General features: G+C 34.1%; 1 protein-coding gene across 2 annotated transcripts; it reads right to left on the minus strand.

Moving 5' to 3' along the window:
- Positions 1-299: 299 nt before the first annotated feature.
- On the minus strand, positions 300-18644 carry POU1F1 (POU class 1 homeobox 1). Of its 2 annotated transcripts, none has more exons than XM_027552338.1 (6): positions 18373-18644; positions 14825-14974; positions 7548-7772; positions 4929-5093; positions 4120-4180; positions 300-3080 (listed from the first exon to the last, which is right to left on the minus strand). In XM_027552338.1, the coding sequence occupies exons 1-6, from the start codon at positions 18512-18514 to the stop codon at positions 2870-2872; spliced, it is 954 nt and encodes a 317-aa protein (XP_027408139.1). In that variant the 5' UTR covers positions 18515-18644; the 3' UTR covers positions 300-2869. The 2 variants fall into 2 exon arrangements, with proteins under 2 accessions (XP_027408139.1, XP_027408225.1); XM_027552424.1 differs by having other exon boundaries at positions 14825-14896; positions 18373-18642.
- Between the last annotated feature and the right edge of the window lie 290 nt (positions 18645-18934).

Consider the following 18934-nt stretch of genomic DNA (forward strand, 5'->3'; position numbering starts at 1 on the left):
CCAGCTATAGGAACAGCATACACACCCCCTCCCCACAAGCCATCCTCCCAAGAACCTGAAAATATGCATGGGTACATACACACATCTCTGTCCCAAACACTGAAAATATTTCTTTCAACTATTTTTACCATTAGATATGGAAAGTGAAAGTGTTAGCCGTGCAGTTGTGTCCGACTGCAACCCCGTGGACCATAGCTTGCCAGGCTCCTCTGGCTATGGGATTTTCCAGGCAAGAATACTGGGGCGGGTTGCCATTTCATTCTTCAGGGGATCTTCCCGACACGGATTGAAACTGGGTCTTCGCTTTGCAGGCAGATTCTTTATTTTTACCATTAGATATGGAAAGGTAAGGTAAGTGAATTTCTCAGCCACCTCTACAGGTTAAAACTGAGTGTACCAATAGGTATAAGTGACAAACAGATCCTTCCATTTTAATGGAACTCTATGGAATTCTTGAAGATTTCCCACGGAAGAGCTCATAAAAACAAGAAATGGAAAGACTGTGTGGCTAATGTCAGCTTTGGATGTATTCCCAAATGTTAAACACAGACACTGCACAGTAAGTCACATTTGTCACGTGTTTAATTGCAGTTTAGAATTCTAAATAACATTCACCATTTTCTATTTTTAAGGAAGCCAATATCTATTAAAATACTATCTAAATAGAAAATAAGTCTCAAAACTCATTTATACAAATGAGTTAATAGCAAATACCAGTACATTTACAACTAGTAAATAGCTAGTAATAGTATTATTATTACTCGTAATAAATAGTAAATAAGGGATTGCTAGTTCAATATTAAATACCACCTCAAAATGTTTCTTAGGGAGAAAAACTGGTTTCCAATGCTAACTATCTAAAGTTGGAAAGAATGACCTTATAGAAGAATGTCTGATGATAATCTAAATTTAACATCTGTAATGATGACTGAGGCACATATCCGTGCTTGTTTTTGCTATATAGAGTCAGATTAAACATTCCCAGTCATATTTAAGTGCAAAGAGTCACTATTCTAGATTTATAATGCATTACATTTGCTTTTATTTGCAAGTTTCAACAGCACGCATACAAGTATTTTTAGGAGGGTCTGTATGTATAAATTTGCTCTGCCTTTTACAAACTAATGAATCACTTCCCTAACTAATGTATGTTTTAAGCAAATGAATTATCAAGAGAAAAGTTATAAATCCACACAGCTGAGTAATTTGGAATTTACTCTCAAGAAAAGTCTTTATATATACATACATATATATGTGTGTGTGTGTGTGTGTGTGTATGTATCTGTATAGTATTTAACACCTCCTGGGTCCTAGATGTGTACTTAAGCATGGATTATCAGGCCACTGAAAACTGATCTTTTTTTGTTTGCTTTTAATAATATATCAATGTTTCCAGCTATCCAATTGATGTTGATTATGTGTGCACACACACATATATATATAATCTACATAGATTATGATCTGCATAATCCTTAGTCTTTATTAATATTACAAAAAGCAGAAGACAGGACAGTATAGTTTATTTAGTAAGTATTCTAAATAAATTTAGTCTAACTGTTCCTATTTTTTGTTACATAAAATAAGTTAGGTAAACATTGCCAGCAGATTGACATTCAAAACGCAAAACAAAGTCACTATTTGATAGTGGTAACACATTACAGTTTGCTTCTACCTACAAGTTTTAAAGAAGTGCATTCTTTTTTAAATTGAAGTATAGTTGATTTACAATATTATGTTAATTTCAGGTATACAACAGTGATTCAATATTTCTATAGATTATCCTCCATTTAAAGGTACTATATAATATTGGCTATATTCCATATGCTGTACAGTGGTGCACAGTCTTATTAATTAAATACATGTTCCTTAAGGTGCGACTCCCTGAATTGAAAAGCTCAATACAGCAAATTTTTTCATTAACAATAAATCGTATTCTAACTAATTAAACCAAAAATAATCCTCTTTTCTGATGGGACCCCAGATGATTTTCTAGGTTGTGAGATTTCAAAAATGAGCTATGGTATTAAATTTGACTCTCTTCAAGTTTGTGGCCACTGTTAAGAATAAACTCCCTTGTTCATTTAACAAAGATTTCTTTCCACTGTGAGCAAAGGCTTTCCCAGGCACTGAGGAAATAGCAAGTAAGCCAGACATCTTCCTTGTACTTTTATAGCTTATAGAAACAGTAGTGTGGGGCTCAAGATTCCATAAAGCATATTTTCCATAGCTAAACATCAAAAAGCTAATGTCTGGGAAGAATAAAAAGATCATAAATTAATATTTCTACAAATTTCTTTTGAAACACTTCTTTGGGCTCTGTGCCCTAATTGTTACTTCAAAGGCGTCACTTCTGATTAAGATTTATTCCTAAATGCAATAATAAAATTCTAACTTTTAGTTCAAACAAACTATTAAAGCTGATGGCAAGCAGGACATCAGGTAAGGAATTTTCTAATTGGATCTTCTCTGGTGATATTCTTTATGGGACATACTGACTAAAATATTAAAAAGCAGATATACAGCCTTTGGGAAAAGAATCTTTAAACTAAAAGAGCACATGTGCATACTCCTGTGTGTGTGTGTGTGTGTGTGTGTGTGTTAGGGAGAGATAGAGGGAAAGATATAGTGAAAGGGACAGAATCATTGTTTGAATCCTATTAGTCTTTGGCTTAAAATGTACAATGTGCCTTCTGAGAATAATTCATCAACATAATTTAAATTGTATTTATTTTTAAAGTAGAAAAGAAACACTTCTGCAAAAATTACTGATGTGATTTTTTGAAGCTAACCAAATAACTAATTTCTATTTTGGCTGGAGAAGAGAAAGGAATGAAAAGTAGAAACACTCGCTATTACACAATAGGAGAGCCTATCTGCATTCGAGATGCTCCTTAGAAATAGTAAATAAACTCTGATTCAGGCTTGTCTTCACCCGTTTTTCTCTCTGCCTTCGGTTACAAAACCAAACCCTCACCACTTCTTTCTCCAGGTTTAGTTCTTCAGCCATCCGCAGGATCTCCTGAGAGGAAGGCTTATTCTGTTCTCCAAAGTGTCTCTCCAGGGCGTCTTTAGCAGCAATACTGGGAGGTGGGGAGTTGGCAGGAAAGAAGGGAGATGATGGTTTAGGCCCATCAAAATCAAGTTAGATTACATTTCCTAAATATTAGTACTAACATTAACGTAAAAAGGAAACCTAAAGACGCTGAAAACACCTTCAAAGCTTTTCAACAATAATAAATGTGAAGTTTTTTTGAACATTTAGATGCTTGTCTCATGTAGGCTCCTTTTACCAGAGTCACAGGAAGAAATTAAGGAGGGAACCCCGACATTGTTTATCCACTTTCTGCCACAAGAGGGCACTGACTTACTGAGAAGAAAATAATTCTGTATGCATTTCTAAATGTCCCCCAGAACTCAGGTTATTGAAATGTTTAGTGTACAACTAACCAACCAAAACAAAACCTGTATATTAGCAATTCCTCCATGAGCCTCACGGAAACTACAAAAAGATAAATGAACAATCTGGCTTGAAATGCTAGAAGTCATTTTGAACTTTAAGCAACTAAAATACTAGTGACCAGTTTTGTTAATTTGAAATAATATAGATAGATGACTTCCCTTGTGGCTCAGATGGTAAAGCATCTGCCTACAATGTAGGAGATCCGGGTTCAATCCCTGGGTCGGGAAGATCTCCTGGAGAAGGAAATGGCAACCCACTCCATTATTCTTGCCTGGAAAATCCCATGGACAGAGGAACCTGTAGGCTACAGTCCATGGGGTCTTTCCCGGAGCAAGATTTATGTCTAAACATAAATCAACACATTATGACACAGTAGAAACAGTCATTCTTTTTAGCTGTGATTGTACAGCTTCTGTTTTATCCAAAACTTGCAGAGCAAAACTGTTCTTGAATCAAACAATACATATTTTTCCATCAAATTTTAAATTTCCAGCTGTTTCTCAGAAGTAATTTATTGAATGTTGTGCTTTTTCACCTATTTTCTCAATTGGCTCTATTCATTTTTATGTTATATTGAAACTATATTATACTCAAATGTTCATTCCATTTGTAAAATATCATTTTCTTCTCCACTAACTCTTAATATCTCAAAAGTATACCTGATTGTTGTTCTCCGTTTCCTTTTTCTTTCATTTGCACCAACTTTCTCATTGTATAAAGCTGTGATGCGAAAACAATGAATAATTACAAAAACAAACCAGGTTTTTTTTTAACTATCAGATTTGGATTTAAAGTTTCTTTATAAAACAATACAAAATAGAATTACCATACATTTTTGTTTTAAATATTTGCAGTATACATCATTTTAGATTACAAGCCCTAGATTAAAATGTTAACACAGAAAAAAATATTAACTTTATAAATATTAACAGTTGTCTTTAAATCATACCCTATCTTTGTTGAAACAGTTGCTCTAAATGCTATCAAATCTTGCTCTTTAGCCAGCCTTGACATTAATATAAGTAGATAATTTTTATCACATTAAATTGTTCATCTAGCAATTGCTTGCTATTCACTAGAAAGAACGGTGTGTGCGAATGCTCTGGCTACACTTATATTAGGTTGTAAAAATGATTCATGAATAATTACTACAGTATATAGCACAGCAGGAAAAAATCTGGATACATTAAAAAGAATCATTTCACCACTTCACACCTATGCCACATTGTGTAGAAACTTTCCCTATATATTTTATTCTCTCATTATTTACCTTCTCAATAAATTTATTTCTACACTTTCACTGGCCTTGCTTTTCTTCATAGTGTGATGAAACAAGATACTTATTTTTCATGTCAAAGAGAAAAATCAAACCAAACTTCAAACCTCTTGCTTTAGTACAAATTCAACTGAGGGAAACCATTGTTTTTAGGTTAAAACATCACTGTTTCCAGAAACACAGCTTTTGTACCTCCTACTTGCTCGGCTTCCTCCAGCCATTTGGATAATATTGCTTTTAGTTTGCATGCATTTTTGAAGCTGAGCTGCAGGTTTTCAAATCGGCAGATAGTTGTTTGACTGAATTCAGAGCCATGCACAGCTGCCAGAGCTTCCCCAACATTTGTCTGGGTGTATCCTGTGAAAGAATAACAAAGGCCATGAGCTTCAGTTTTGCAAGAAACACTGATTTGGGTCCACTATTGTATAAATTTGTGTAGTATTTTTGTCAACTATTAAATATTGCTTTTAACGATATATTTGTTAGCAATTTAGAATAACAGTAAGGTTATGCAGTGTAGAATTGTCTAGTATTTTAAAAAATTCCTTCTAGTTAATAAGTTAATATTTTAGAAGCCAAAAGAATTCAGATAGGAACATCTGCCATTCATATTTAGCCAAACTGGATAAATGTGTTAAACACACTTTGCAAAAATATATAAGAAAAGTTTCTAGACAATGTAGCATAGGTATAAAGTAGTGAAATGATTCTTTTTAATGTATCCAGATTTATTTTTTTGCCACTGTGCTATATACTGTAGTAATTATACATGAATCATTTTTATAACCTAATATAAGTGTAGTCAGACTATTCTTTGCAACCCCATGGACTATACAGTACATGGAATTCTCCAGGCCAGAATACTGGAGTGGGTAGCTGTTCCCATCTCTAGGGGATCTTCCCAACCCAGGGACTGAATCCAGATCTCCCTCATAGCAGGCAGATTCTTTAACAGCTGAGCCACTGGGAAGCCGAAGAATACTGGAATGGGTAGCCTATCCCTTCTCCAACTGATCTTCCTGACCCAGGAATTGAACTGGGGTGTCCTGCATTGCAGGTGGATTCTTTACCAGCTGTTCTACCGGGGAATCCTTAATACACACTTTAGAAGACATTTAAAAATTCTCTCTAATCATTATTATTAGGCATCTGTTGAAATATGCTCAAAATCTATAGATATTAAAATATAATATGTAAACTATATGGTGATATATCACAAATATTTTTATCTCAGCTGTAAGAGTGAAAAATTCAACATGTTGAAGTTAACAAATAAAACTAAGAACTGTGTTTACTTTCCCTAAAAGCATGCTTATTATGAGACTTTGGTCACACAACATTTTATGTATATCACCAAGCATTTATTATATCATTTGGTAATGCTTCTATCTCCAGGCAAAAAGTTTTCATAGATTGTCTCAAACATTCTCAGAATATAAGTTGACAAATGTCATCAATGTAGAATTTGAAACATTCACAGTCATATAAAAAGTAAATTGAAAATGAATGTCATAAAGATGCCTACTGCTGTGTTTATGACAAACAGTAACTACATATTAATTCAGGGCCCAAGGCTATATACCTGTATGCATAAAATGATTACATATGATGCCCATCAATTGATATCATTAAAAGTTACCAATGGCTCAGTCCACAAATGCAGAAGTTTGTACTATCAGTTCAATCCATTAAAAATATATTTCATGCATTTAAATCAAGGTTAATTATTATGATTATTTACATTAAAAACACTTCACCCTAGAAAGTGAGCAAAGGCTATGAACAGATCGCTCACAGAAAAGGAATTACAAATGACTGTCCAACACATGAAAAACTTCTTTCACTCTTCACTCATAAGGGAAATTTAAAATGAAACTGCTACTTTCACCTAACTGATTTGCAAAGGTCCAAAAGATTAATAGCATCTTTTCCCTTCAATAACTATTTTTTATTCTACATGCCAGTCACTGTTCCAAGTGCTGAGGATATGCCATTAAGGAGAAAGCAAAGGAAATAAACAAAAAACAAAAAACTTCTGCCTTAACAGAATTCATATTCTGAAGAGTGGCAAAGGAGATACTCATGGTGGCAATAAGATTTGTTAGAATTTACATAGAGACCAATTTGACATCTACTGAAATTACAAATACACATGCTCTTCAATCAAACAATTTTGCTTTTAACACTTTCCCTGCACATATATTTTTATCGGTGCAAAATGCTATTTATGAAGTTAATCATTGCATCATTGTCTTCAGTAACATAAGATTGAAGACCATCTAAATTCCATCAGTAGGAGACTGGTAATATATTCATAAAATGGAATTGAGAGATGCATTAAAAAGAAGAGCTCTCTAAAAAACTAATACTGAAAGCTCTCCAAAATAGTCAAATGAAAAATGTCTATATGAAGAAATACATGAATTTGCTTATATGAATATGCATAGAATAGAAGGATTCACAGAAACTAATAACACTGATAAACAGGAAGGATAAGCAGAGGGATACAATTCTCACAGCTTTTTAGCTTTTGAATCACACAAAGGTATTAATTCAAATAAAACAAAGGTATTTCTAAACTTATGTTTGAAAAGGAGACCATTAATTTAGAAATCTATATATTTTTGCTGCTAAGAATTTACAAGGAAATGAAGGTTGCTATAGGTTTTCATAATTCAACTTACATCCACAGTAGAGATGTAGAATGAGAACTGTCTTAGACTTCTGAGCAGCATGTAAGAGATTAAACAGTAATAGAGTAAGACTTTGCAGACGGAGTTGTGTGTCCCACAGCTGTTAACAAGCACCTACCTAGCTTAATTCTTCTCACTTTAAACTCATTGGCAAACTTTTCAAGTTCTCGGATTTCTGGAGAATCCATGTCTATTGGCTCTTCAACCAATTTGCTTTTCCGCCTGAGCTCCTGCTTGAAATCATCGGCAGTGGGGTCCTCTGAAAGGAGAGGCTGATGCATGGGAGGAAAACCATGACTCAACGTGTGGTCAGGAAACTTATAAAGACAAGGGGTTAAGCTCCCTGTAACAACAAGAAAAGGACCATTTGTAATTATCCCTCATTTTGATACATGGAAAATTTTGGCCCATCAGATTGTTCTGTGACAGCCAGTCTCAGTTCTAAAAGGTTACCTGACATTTGCTTTTCTGAAGTAGAAGTCAGTGTAGCTTAGTATAAATAGGATCTTTTTTTTCCACCTTCCTGGGAGCAGTGGAAACAAAGATAATGCAAAGCCAAAGGAAAGAACCAGGGACTTGCAAATAATTTAAATAGAAATAAGCAAATTTCAAAAAAGTGTGAGTTTTCCATCATTGTTTTTCTCTTAAAAGACTTCCATAGCAGTCCAGTGGTTAAGACTTCATCCTTCCAGTATAGAGGGCATGGGTTTGATTCCTGGTTATGGAATTCAGCATGGCTCCCCAAAAACAAACAAAAATCTTTTCATTTGTTATTGTGAATCTGAGGTTCAACTCTACCAGAATGTATATTTTCTTAATTATAATCAAGGTGTATGTTAAGTGCTATTCTGGGAAATTTTCATAGCATTGAAAAATTGATTTTACAGCATTAAGAAATCCAATGTTTTATCAGTAAATGCTTAATTTAGTAAAGGCAAGTAAAACGAAAATTATGAGAACAAAAAATACATTAATAAGGTTTAAATAGATTTAATGGTAATGATGGATGTCGACAAAAAGTAACTTTTAAAGATCTATTAGAAGGTCAGCAACAAGATTCTTGCAAAATATACTATGATGGAATCATTTCTTGATTACTATTTAAGAAGAAAAAGTTAAGTGTCAAGGAAGGGTGCAATTCTAGATATGATACATGCTGCTGCTGCTGCTAAGTCGCTTCAGTCGTGTCCGACTCTGTGCGACCCCATGGACAGCAGCCCAACAGGCTCCTCTGTCCCTGGGATTCTCCAGGCAAGAATACTGGAGTTGCCATTTCCTTCTCTGAGATACAATACATAATCCCTCATAAATGATGAAGCACTGAATCCATTGAGTTAGTTAAATGAGAAATCTCAAAAAACTACATGATTTAATTGTTTAATTGCTTCTAGATTTCATTCTTCATTTGGAAAGAAGAGAGAATCTCAGTCAGGGAGTATTGGTGACAGGATGGTATAAGCCAAATTCCCACACATTTTATTTCTGTTTTCTTCAGCAGTATATTACATTTTTATTCATAAGGATTTCACTTTATATTAAATGACATGGGTATAACCAAGACATTTTGATATAAATAAAATATTCAATAATTAATCATTTTTCTTATGAGTATAAATTAAATATAAATGACTATAGAAAATAGGCAGTAATCATTCTTAGAAACTTACTAAAAAATACATCAGTTTTATGCTATTTATAATTTCTCTATAAATACAGTCAGAAATCAGACATAAGTAATAGTGTATTTTGCCAGAATATATAAATCTTAAATTAATATATCAATATGTAATGAGCAAAGAATATTGCAAGTCAGTAAGTTGTTGGCTCATATTATTTATATGAGAAAATATAATTTTGAAGTGTACCCCTATCCAGTAGACTATTATGTTTCTGAAACAAAATACATACAAGTGAGAAATTAAGCAAAATATCATAAAATAAGTATAGCTGTTTCATGGATATAAAAAATGTACAAAAGAAACTATTTCTGTCTAAAGCAATTCATATTACTTTCAAAAATCAAAACTATCCAGTTTTTTGTTGTTATTGTTAATCATCCACTTTTTGCTTTAGTGGGTGGTACATTGAATAGACCAGATACAATTTTAAAAAGCAATTTTATCAATTTTTAATTTATTACAAAATTCAATTTTTTTAATGTTTGTTACATTTTAACAAAGCTCATTTTTGGCCTAATGTTAGTTTTAGATTTCTACTAGTTAAGTAAAATACTAATATATAAAAAAATTTATCACCTTTATGTTAACATTTACTTAATATTTATCTAAGGACTTTTGTTTTATTTTCAGAGAAAAAAGTGTGTATTTTTTTATCCACAATTTAAAATTCATATAAAAACAAATAACGTTCCTTGAGTGCTAAGATGAATTCACTATACAATTGAAACTAGAAGTGAAGCCCTGTGAATACCGCAATAGGCCACATCAATAATCAGTTCATTTTTCAGGTAATCTGTACTCAGGGAAATCAGATGACTCAAAGATTCTGCATCTTAAATATATTTGGTCACATTAAACAAATGCTTTCAAACAAAAGTTTTATAAATATTTACAAAAATATTGGAAGTGTGCCATCTCTATTTATGGAAAAATTTAAAGCTAGTGTATACTTTATAAATACTCTGGAGAAATGGACATTTAGAAAATAAATTTGAACATGAGTTCATAAAGAGTGCACAAGAAATACCATGTTCAAAAGTTTGGCATCTAGAGGAGGAAGGAAAACACGATGTGTGCTGTGTTATTTTTCATTAACTGAAAGTATCCACAATTATCCACAGGGACACAGTTTTCCTGAAACTAATGTTAAACAGAAATTTGGGACAGTCACAAGCATGGTCAGACAAACTGATTTCTATTATATGATCCTGTATTTGGGAGAAAATGGGGATTGATTGGTATGGTATATGTGACAAGGTATTTTAAAAGGTTTTTCTAAAGCCTGGAATATTAAGAAGTCGGGGTTTGAGCACGGAGAGAAAAGATGCAGGAAGTTGTGTGCCACAGAAGTTTCATGAATATTTTCCAAAACACTGATAAACCAAACTTGTCTATAAGCCTAGAACAAGTGCACACCTAAATAGCTTGGAAAGGTTTGTACATTCTTTACAGTCCAAGATGGATTTTCACCCTGCAGATTAATCCACCATAGCCTCTCTGAACTGCTCTGCATGGACTTCTGGACGGCAGAGGAGGGAGAGGAACAGAGATTAAATCTTTAAAAGCAGAAGATGGGAAGCTGAGGTCCAGCATGCCTTACGGGCACCTGATTCAAGGTCCCATGATACAGGGCACACTGCTTTTCTGCAGCACGTGGCTCAGACAGCTGCTAACTGACAACATCTCTGAGGTTGTGAGCTAGAAGCTTTAAAAGAACAAACAGGGGAAGAAGGATATAGTAAAATACCCCCACCTTGCTGTAGAGATGCACTTCATTTAAATATTTCCATTTATTTTCTTTTTTTACGTTCATGCATGACAATGTGAAACAAATCATAAATTTGAATTGTGATTTTTTTTCTCTTTTGTGCATTGCTACATCCTATCCACATATAAACAGGTCTTCTGCCTAGTTCTGTAAATTAGGTTGATTTGGAGCACAGCCATGGCCATTTGTTTACAGATTGCCTGTAGCTGCTTTTGAGTTGTGAAGTTGAGACAGATGCTACATAATTTAAGGAATAATACACAGTGTCCATGCTACTGCAGGCGCCTTTCATGATCCAGAGGCAAAAGATGGTCAGAATTACTCCTTCCCTTAGTGTCAACACATCCAGAATAAGTGAGGCAAAAATAAAACTAAATAAAACAAAAAAGAAAAAAAGGAAATAGAAAAAAGACAATTTAAGAATGAAGAGATGGCCTCCAAAGTAGACTGTTTTCCTATGTAAATGTGAAACATATTTCTGGTACCTCTTGTCCTAGCCCAGGTGGAAAAGACACTTTTTAGCTATATTCATCCTTTATTCTTATTATTCACATCTCATTTAAAAAGAGCATTCATCTCCTTGAATAATTTTCCAACATCAGCTATTTTGCTTTCCTCTTAAGATCAATTTTTAATCAAGGACTCTTACTGCACACCTTGGGTGGCCATTAAAACACATAACCTTGCTGGGTTTAGCAATCATTACCATGTAGCTGATTAGCCCAGTTCACACAGGACGGTGGGCAAGGTACACAGCTCATTAAGTTTGTTTTCCAACTTTCACCCAGCTTTACAAATGAGAACAGACACCACCTTGTATACCCAGAAATCAGAATTTTGAAAGGTTTTTGTTATTAGTTTTCTTTCGTGTTTATCTAGAAGAGATTTTTGAATAGTATTTGTAATTCCCTGTTTCCTATTATCCATCCTGCAGGCTGTTGAATTATTTAAGTACTTAGGAGAGAAGAAACAGAAGAAGAAATTTAACTATGAATGTATCTGAAGAGAAGATCAAGGAGAAAACCAGGCTAAGTTGGTAGAAAGCTGCCACAACTCAACTCAGATAGAGCTATGTATGGTACCCATCACAACTTGGATGTGAAGAGACTAACACTTTGAGATGCTAACTTGAACGAGGTTTGTAATTAGTTCCTGGTGTGGCTAATTCATTTCACCCCACCAATCATTCTCTTTGATATCCCCACACCTGGACTATGAGGTACAGAGGATTCATCTGATGATTAGAATCCTTCCTACCAACCTTAGCTTAAAATATGAGCTGTAGCTCTTGCTTTCCAGTGAGTTATTAATTTAATGAAATGCTCAGACTACATATAAGCATCAGAGTATAGGGATAAAATAACCATATTCAAATAAAGCAATTTCACACCCTTTGAAATATTGCTCTTTGTGCAGCTTCACTTTTATATGGAGTATGTGACAATGAACCTTCGTTGTTGGTGATTAGACGCTTCTGTGGATTGTGTGGAAGTGGCTGATTTGATGAACGCCTGAGACTTCTCAGAAAATTCAAATGACATTATCAGGTTTCTCTTGTGTATTTTAAACCTTTTGTGAATTCCTGAATATTCTGAATCCCTGTGTTTTATGACTCAATTTGTGTAGCTTCTCTGGGGATGACAGCAGAAAGGTTCAGATTCTCTGAGATTAAATCTGCCGTGATGCAAAGGCTAATACTGAATATATGTCAAAATAGTGACATTGTAACAAATTACAAAGCACATCACATTTTAATGATCTCCCTCTCAAAAATATTCAAATATAATCTCTATGCTTGACATGGTGAATTTTTCTTTCAGCGACAAAATATATGTAATTTTGGTTTAAGACTACAGCAATACCTCCAAAGCTTAGGACATCCATTTTTTTCATTATTATCACCAACCTGGGCTTTGAATCATTTTAAAAGGTTTTTCCAAAGACCTCTCCTTTTTAACTTCTAATGGAGATGAAAGTTTGCTGAGGGCCTGCTGAGGAAACTTGGACCAGCACAACCTGAGTTGCCTGTGGACTCTCAGTGTGAACCTGGGCTTGTTACCTGCAACCCTGGAAACAGGAAGGAAGTCAGGTTTCTCAGGCCAGCTGTGAACTCAGCAGCTTCTACCTAGATCTGGTGGGAGGGAGGTAGTAGTAAAAATCATCTCACAGTGTTTGGTCTGAGCACTAACCTCCACTCATTGCTGCCCCTTGCTGGGTGCAGAGATGACTTAAGTTGCATGTGGGTTCCTGGGAACTACTGTGAAGGAACAGCAAGGACTCTCTCCTCCAAGAAAGAGTAGCACATGTCTATAAACTCATCATTTCTTGTCTCTGTAATCCAAGTGTGGTGGAGGCCACAGAAAGCATTTGAGCGGCACCGCTAGTGGCTAAATGCACATTGTTCTACTATTTCTATAATGAAAGTAGTTCATCTTCAACGAGAGATCCTCTCATTAACCATGGATACTGATTAACAGCTAAGTACACGAATCATAAACGGTCCGTTTTCACAGAGGAAGAAAAATATGACTTTCCTTATTTTTTAATTATTGAAGAGAGACATTAAGATTTAAAGGTAACCATTAAGAACATCAGTTTTCACTTCATCATAAAGGTGAGGATATAAGTTTATTCAGAATGCTCTCTAACAGAATGTAGGAAAAGCTAATTTGTTCTAGAATATATTATTTTAAAGTTTTAATGTTTTATTTAGTGTAAATTTGAGAAATTTTTAGAAATTAAAGGTTGGTGAACTAAATTCTTTATTCAATTTAATTTCAAATTTATAGGCATAAATCTATGTTTGATTTTTTAATTACCTACTTGGATAACAACTATTACACGAGCATGCACACACACACGTTTATATTTTTCACATAGAACATTAGTAGTTTATTGTCACTGAAATTATTTCTTGCTGCAGAAATAAATATAAAAGATTGAGATTTCTAAATAATTTCTGTGCACAAAAAAATTACTGTATAGCCATGGTCTAAAATTAAGTCATAAATTTTGTGATGAGTGGATCTCTTAGGTCAGATTTTCTTTCCCTTAAGAAAGTTGCTAACAATACTTTCATTTAAGTGTCAGCAAACAAGATAGTTTATCTTGATATAGTGATGCTTTCTTTATCCAGAGGGAAATAAGTATGTAACTTATACTATTTCAATCTTATCCAAGACTCAGAGCATCTCAGACAGGGCTGCCAAGGATTCAACTATGGCTAAAGTTGCTGCAAATCTCTCTTAGCCTTCAATGTCTTATTTATCTTTACAGACCAAATGGCCAAAAGAAATACTGTGATGAGGAATATGCTCTATAAGTTAGTCTATCTGCTTTGGTAGCCACAAAAGATTATTAAGCACTTTCCTGTTTTATTTTAAATTCAGGAACTGAAGGAACAGCCAAAATCTCAAGGGAAATGATGACTATTAAGTTCCGTACCTCATAATCATTAACCCTGTTGGTATGGAGGCGGGCAATGAAGTCATTTAAAGCTTTTGCTGACTTGCTCACTGTTGGCAACTGAGGAATTTTAAATCTGACCTTATTTTAGTTAATTTACTTTTAAATTTAAATAGTTACATAAGGCTAGCAGCTACCTTATTATTACTGGAGGCAAGCCCACCAATGGCATAAGCAAGTGACAATTAGCAGTTTGGCAACAGAGAATTAGAATAAAAATCATACAAAGCAAACACAGGCGTTAAGAAGCATAGCAGTTCATTTCAGGCATGTGGAGAACAGCAGTGATCAGGTATAACTATTATGATCTCTGAAGGCGTTACAGATCAGGGACCATTATAGTAAGTGGTGGATTTAGCAGCAATTTCTAAGGTTAGGAGATCTGAATTTCATGATACACTCTGGTCAAGATTCCCTTCGACCCAGAAAATGCATCCAAGCGTCCCCAAACTCAATCTTACATGTAAAGACAATTTTTCTTACCTGCCATCACGCCATAGGTCGATGACTGGTTTCCATAATGACAGGAAGGAACAGAATAATGAAGTCCTGTTGCTGTGTTTCCCAGCATTGTCACCACAAAACATGTGCACAAACATTTAGGAGTTTGGATCAAAGACAAAATAGACGGGACTGGTAAGAAAATGTATGAGGATTCAAGACACATTCGTTTCATTTCAAATGTACACATTTATGCTATTCTTAAAGTTATATGCCAATAATTTGTTCTCATTTGGGGGCAGTTCTCTGATGAGTATGCTAAAACTAGGGGTTGACATTTTTCCCAAGTAACGAGTTCATGAATCATCACAGTGGACTAGAGCCTTCATTAATTATATCCAGTGTTCTGGGTTGGCGTGACTGACCAGTTTTAACCTTGGTGGGCTACAGTCCATGAGGTTGCCAAGTGTCAGACATGACTGAGTGACTGAGCACACGCACACAACTGGAAGCTGCAGTTTTCTTGCAGGTTTCACCCAATGTAGACTTTGCAAAGAACTGACCAGAGAATAGTCTCTTAAAATTCTCGTATAACATGGTACCATAAAATTGTCTTTTGCTGGAGCAATGAATACAGAAATCAACTCTTCATGGGTCTTTACTTTTACTTCTGCTCATTCACCTAACAAATTTCTTCCATCAAAGAGGAAGTGGCAGAGCCACTAGCCTTTTATTGGGTATGATCATAAAACTCCATTAAATTCAGAGGCTTACAAAAACTCTGTGACAATGTGCAATGTATTTAGGCTGGTATTGAAACCATGAGCTTGTAGATTTTCTGCATGCACACAATTAATTGAACAATTCTAATGATGAAGCTGGTCAAAAAATAAATTCATTGATCACTGAGTAACTAGAGGTTTATAAAGGTTGAGTCCAGCATATAACTTAACTTCATTTATAAATAGCTACAAGTATCATTGAATTAAGGTGTATTTTGAAATTAAATTTGAATTACTTAACTTCTATCAAGCTTTCAACATGAATCACAATGAACTACTAACAATAAAATCACTAATCAATGTTTTCTTTTATATCTTATTTTATACTTTTTCCCATTATGTCCTGAATAGAGTGGTGGATTTTCAAAAATATAATTGTATCTTCTTGAATAATATGAGATATTAGAAGAGATTTATAGTCCTTTTTGAAAATATGTAGTCTATCAATTAAAGACATAAAGTAAAACATTTTCTCTAACTATAACTCATTTTTAATATTTTAAAGTATCTGTATAAATTTTCATTTTACAACTGACACATAGAACTGAAATAATTTTGTGTTATAATAATTTCTATGCATTCCAAAATTAAAGAAACATGAAACGCATTGAATATCCAACTGCTCCTCTCATTATGCTGCTGCTGTTGCTAAGTCGCTTCAGTCGTGTCCAACTCTGTGTGACCCCATAGACAGCAGCCCACCAGGCTCCCCCGTCCCTGGGATTCTCCAGGCAAAAACACTGGAGTGGGTTGCCATTTCCCTCTCATTATAATCATTTCTAATTCTTTACCTAGACAATTAGATATATACGGTTACAATTTGATGGAGAAATTATAGAATCAATGCTATTGCTATTTAAAACAATAACAATAGCCATTTAGGACATTGTTACTAATTATGAATTTTTTTACCTCCAAGGTTTAAATCCTTTTGTTTTGCTGATTTGGGGAAGTCATATAAATGACAAGCTAATTTACTAGATACATTATTTATTTACTTTTATTTTTTTTAAATAAATAGGGTTTTGAGCTTAAACCTGCTTAATTTTAACCTCAATTCCAATTTTTATTCTAGCCAAATACTATCCACATACAGTATATTATGCAAAAATGCACTATCCTTCTCATTCTCAATCTATTTAAATGTCCATTATTTAAAATACACAATTAGCTATGTGATAATTGTATGGGAAGAGTCCAGGAGATAGTGAAGGACAGGGAAGTCTGGCATGCTGCAGTCCATGGGGTTGCAAAGAGTTGCAGAGTTCAGACTTAGCGACTGAACAATACAACAATATGTGATAATTGTTTAAATTTATTTATACCACACCTCTTCATAAAAATACTTTATTACTTTTTTTAAAACCATGTTTGAGGATATTTGCATCAGCATATGTTTAATTAAATTCTGAGACTCTTCAGTAGATAAAAAACATCTCTACATTAATAATTTTCCCCAAATCTAGATAATATGATCTTCAGATATTTGAAAATTCTGTTAAAGATTAATACCAAACTTACATATAACTTTCAAAGCTGCTTAATTTTAACAAAATATAAGGCTAAAATATTTTAAATTGGCATATAAATGTGTCAACTCAAATTGATTTTTAAATTTATAAAATTTAGCTCATATTTAGATTGCTTTACAAGTGAAAAGTGCTATTAAACAGACATTTACCCAAGACATTGTTTATTAATCAAAACCCTTTGTTACTGAGTAAAAATTAGACACATTAACAAAACATATTTATTTACTTGGTTGTGTTTGAGACAATATATTTGAATTAATTTTAATTTTCATCTAAGAAAGTTATATAAGAAAATATAAAAACTTGATTAAAGGTTGAAATCTCTTCAGAACTAAATCTTGAAAAGATTCAAATCAGTTCATGGATTCTAAATATTATATTGCCTCTAGCCTAGATGGGAGGGGAGTTTGGGTAAAAAAGGATATAGTGTATGTATGGCTGAATTCCTCTGCTGTCCATCTGAAAATATCACAACATTGTTAACCGGCTATACTCCAATATAAAATAAAAAGTTTTAAAAATAAACAAATAAATATTATATTGCCTCTAGACTTGGTTTCTGAGTTTTTCATTATTCTAAAGAAGTTAAGTGTATTTAAAGTGAAAGTGTTAGTCGTTCAGTTGTGTCCGACTCTTTGCAACCCCATGGACTGTAACCTGCCAGGCTCCTCTGTCCTTGGACTTCGCCAGGCAAAAATAGTGGAGTGGGTTGCCATTCCCTTCTCCATGGGATCTTCCTGACCCAGGGATCAGACCTGGGTCTCCTGCATTGTAGGGAGATTCTTTACCATCTGAATAAAGTGTATTTAAACATCTAATTATTTTATTCTTTGAAACCCACTGTTGTTGGTATCAGGAATCATTCAGTTGTGTTTACTCAGAGGTGTACGGCATTTTTTAGACATGGTAGTAAATGTAATCTAAAAACCAAATAAATCTCTAAGAGGAAAAAAAATCACCTTTTAAATTATTTTACACTATTTTTTTAGTTTTACTCTTTATGCATACATGTTTGCATAGAGTGGTTTTCAGACTCACTGTTTACTTGTATAGAAGACAGGTTTTATAATAAAATCAACAATACTTGAAATTACTACACTTACTAATATTTCTTGAATATTTTCTTAGGCATTTTGTCTTCTTTAATATCCTGAATATTTAACTTAATACACATTAAAATTTTTTTTAAAATGAGATTCTAAACTAGCAAGATTCAAAGCACCCATCCTGATATCTTAAGGCGCAGCCGCATGTAGACTGTTATTGAAGTTAGTACCTGTGGACATCACGTTGGTGGCGTGGTTGGAGACCGGTAGGCACTCCGCAGCACTGGGATGCATTATCAGAGGCAGAGTTGCAGAAGACTCAGAATTCAGAGGTATAAAGGTATCAGTCGAAGTAAAAGGTTGGCAACTCATTCCCACAAAAGAATAGAAACGGAGAAGAGGTGCCACTCCTCAAGTCAGTTTTATTATATTACAATCTCAAAGGGCCGTTTCAAATCTCACTACCTGCATATATACATCAGGGAGGCTCTGAAGCACCAAGAGAGCGCATGCTGGTATTTATACTGCAGGGAAATCCCTTTATACATGTTAATCATCTTTTCCCAGGGGTATTGCTTTATCAATCTGGACAGTCTTCCTTCTTACCCAAACACAATCCATGCCCAAGAGGGGAAGCTGGTTCTTGGGTAGGGAATGAAGGCAAAGGAGAAATCTGAAACTCAATTTGACAACTTCAGTGATTCAGATCTTTTAGAAAGGAATCAAGAACTTAATAAAAAACTGTCCCTCAAAGAAATAATGCTGCAATGAATTGAAAGATACTGGGTGCCT

The sequence above is a fragment of the Bos indicus x Bos taurus genome, chromosome 1, assembly GCF_003369695.1.
Source record: "Bos indicus x Bos taurus breed Angus x Brahman F1 hybrid chromosome 1, Bos_hybrid_MaternalHap_v2.0, whole genome shotgun sequence".
NCBI lineage: Eukaryota > Metazoa > Chordata > Mammalia > Artiodactyla > Bovidae > Bos > Bos indicus x Bos taurus.